General features: G+C 37.6%; 1 protein-coding gene across 1 annotated transcript in view; it reads right to left on the reverse strand.

Annotated features, from left to right (window-relative positions):
• The window catches only part of MAP3K2 (mitogen-activated protein kinase kinase kinase 2), a gene marked incomplete in the record, with an annotated part of 657,765 nt that extends 657,374 nt beyond the window's left edge, over positions 1–391 (reverse strand). The window contains 1 exon segment of the mRNA XM_053712317.1: positions 361–391. Within this exon segment, the coding sequence (XP_053568292.1) occupies positions 361–391 (31 nt within the window).
• Positions 392–1,708: the final 1,317 nt, after the last annotated feature.

The following is a 1,708-nucleotide window of genomic DNA, read 5'->3' on the forward strand; positions in this document are numbered from 1 at the left end:
TAAAAAATAGGAAACTACAGAAGCCTTACTGAATATTTATGCTATACTCTGTACCACTAGACTAGTAGTCACTCAGAAACGTATGGCCAAGGATTTTCTGCTTGCAATGGGTGGGTTGGGGGCTGTAATATGGTGTAAAAGAAATGTTGCATTTTTACTCCTTATAACTTAACTAGTAAAGAAGCACAGAAGCAATTATGTGTGTATGCATTGACCTTAAAGCTAAAGGAGCTGGAGAACATGCCAGGGGGAGTGTGTACACTATAATGTATATGCACTATCAGTGCATCTCATATTTGCTATACCGCTTTTTTTTTTTTTTTTTTATTATCTATGGCAAAACATATATTAAAAACTTACCCATGATGGCAGCAAGATTGGTAACACACATTTATGGGGATGACTCTCTCATATGTTCTCACTTTCACCTGAAAGATAAAAATTATCCCACTGTTAAACACCTTTACTTGCATTTTTCATGAGGTAACTCCTATGCAGGTTTTTTTTATGACATATTAAATTGTCATGTAATGAAAGTATAAAACGATTAGATTCTAGAAAGAAAAAGTAATGTTTTTTTTATATATTTTATTTTCTTTATTAATTTTATAAGCATCATAAAACAAAGATAAGAAGAATTTGCATTTCAGAATACATTGTACAGAAAATGAAACTGTCTGCTTACCCAGTGAATTTGTAATCAATAGATTAGTCTCTGCTCACAGTCCATGCTTGGTGGGTTAAGAACCATTTCATTACCTGCCAGAATGTTTAGGTCCCTTGAGTGGACCGAAGAGCATAAAATTATGTGGGATGGTATTTGAGCTAAATGACAATGTTGTTTTGCACTCAGGTAACATTGATATTGTCTGATTAAAATGAATGTAAATTTTGATGCTAAAGTGCCCAGTTTTTACAAATTTGATTAAAAACAGGGGCACTTTAATTCATCAAAATTAAAAATTAAATTTGTGTTGTGAAAAAAACGTACCTTTTAAACTTGACAGCAGCTCCAGCTTCCTCCGGTCGTCGCAAGCCATTTCTGATGTCAGAAATGGATAGGTCATCTTCCAATCACGGATTCCCCCCCCGGGGAATCAATATCCGATTCAATGCCGTGATTGGAGGAAGCCGGATTCCTCATTTTAGACCCAGAAAGAGGCTTTGCGACGGGTGGAGGAAGCTGGAGCTGCTGTCAAGATTAAAAGGTAAGTTTTTTTTCACAACAAGGGTGAAATGTAAATTTTGATGAATTAAAGTGCCCCTGTTTTTAAAGGGACATTCAACACTGCCCACAACATTAATCTATGTTGAAAAACTATAAATAAAGATCAAGCTGCAACGTGCCCCCTTTCTCTTACTTCCTGACTTCACTGTTGAATCGTCTACGATAACTTCAAAATTGGTGTTCTAACATGGCTTCCTAACTCCCCCCACCGTGACGTATTCAGCTTCTTTTTCAAACCAGCAGCCAATGATAGCCCATTCCTCGGACTGAAATCCAAGCGCGTTCACAGCCGTTAGCGCATGCGCGATACAATAGGAACACTAAAAGCGGAACCATAATAAGCCAAGTTGTTTCCGTTCCGCTTATATTACGCATAGTACTCTATTTCGTTCTATTAGGTAAAACCCGATCCGATATGCAGCGTCGCCCGCAAATGCCGGCGACGCTGAATTTTGCTCTGGTTTGGTATCCTATATACGG

Source organism: Bombina bombina, chromosome 1, assembly GCF_027579735.1.
Source record: "Bombina bombina isolate aBomBom1 chromosome 1, aBomBom1.pri, whole genome shotgun sequence".
Classification (NCBI taxonomy): Eukaryota; Metazoa; Chordata; class Amphibia; order Anura; family Bombinatoridae; genus Bombina; species Bombina bombina.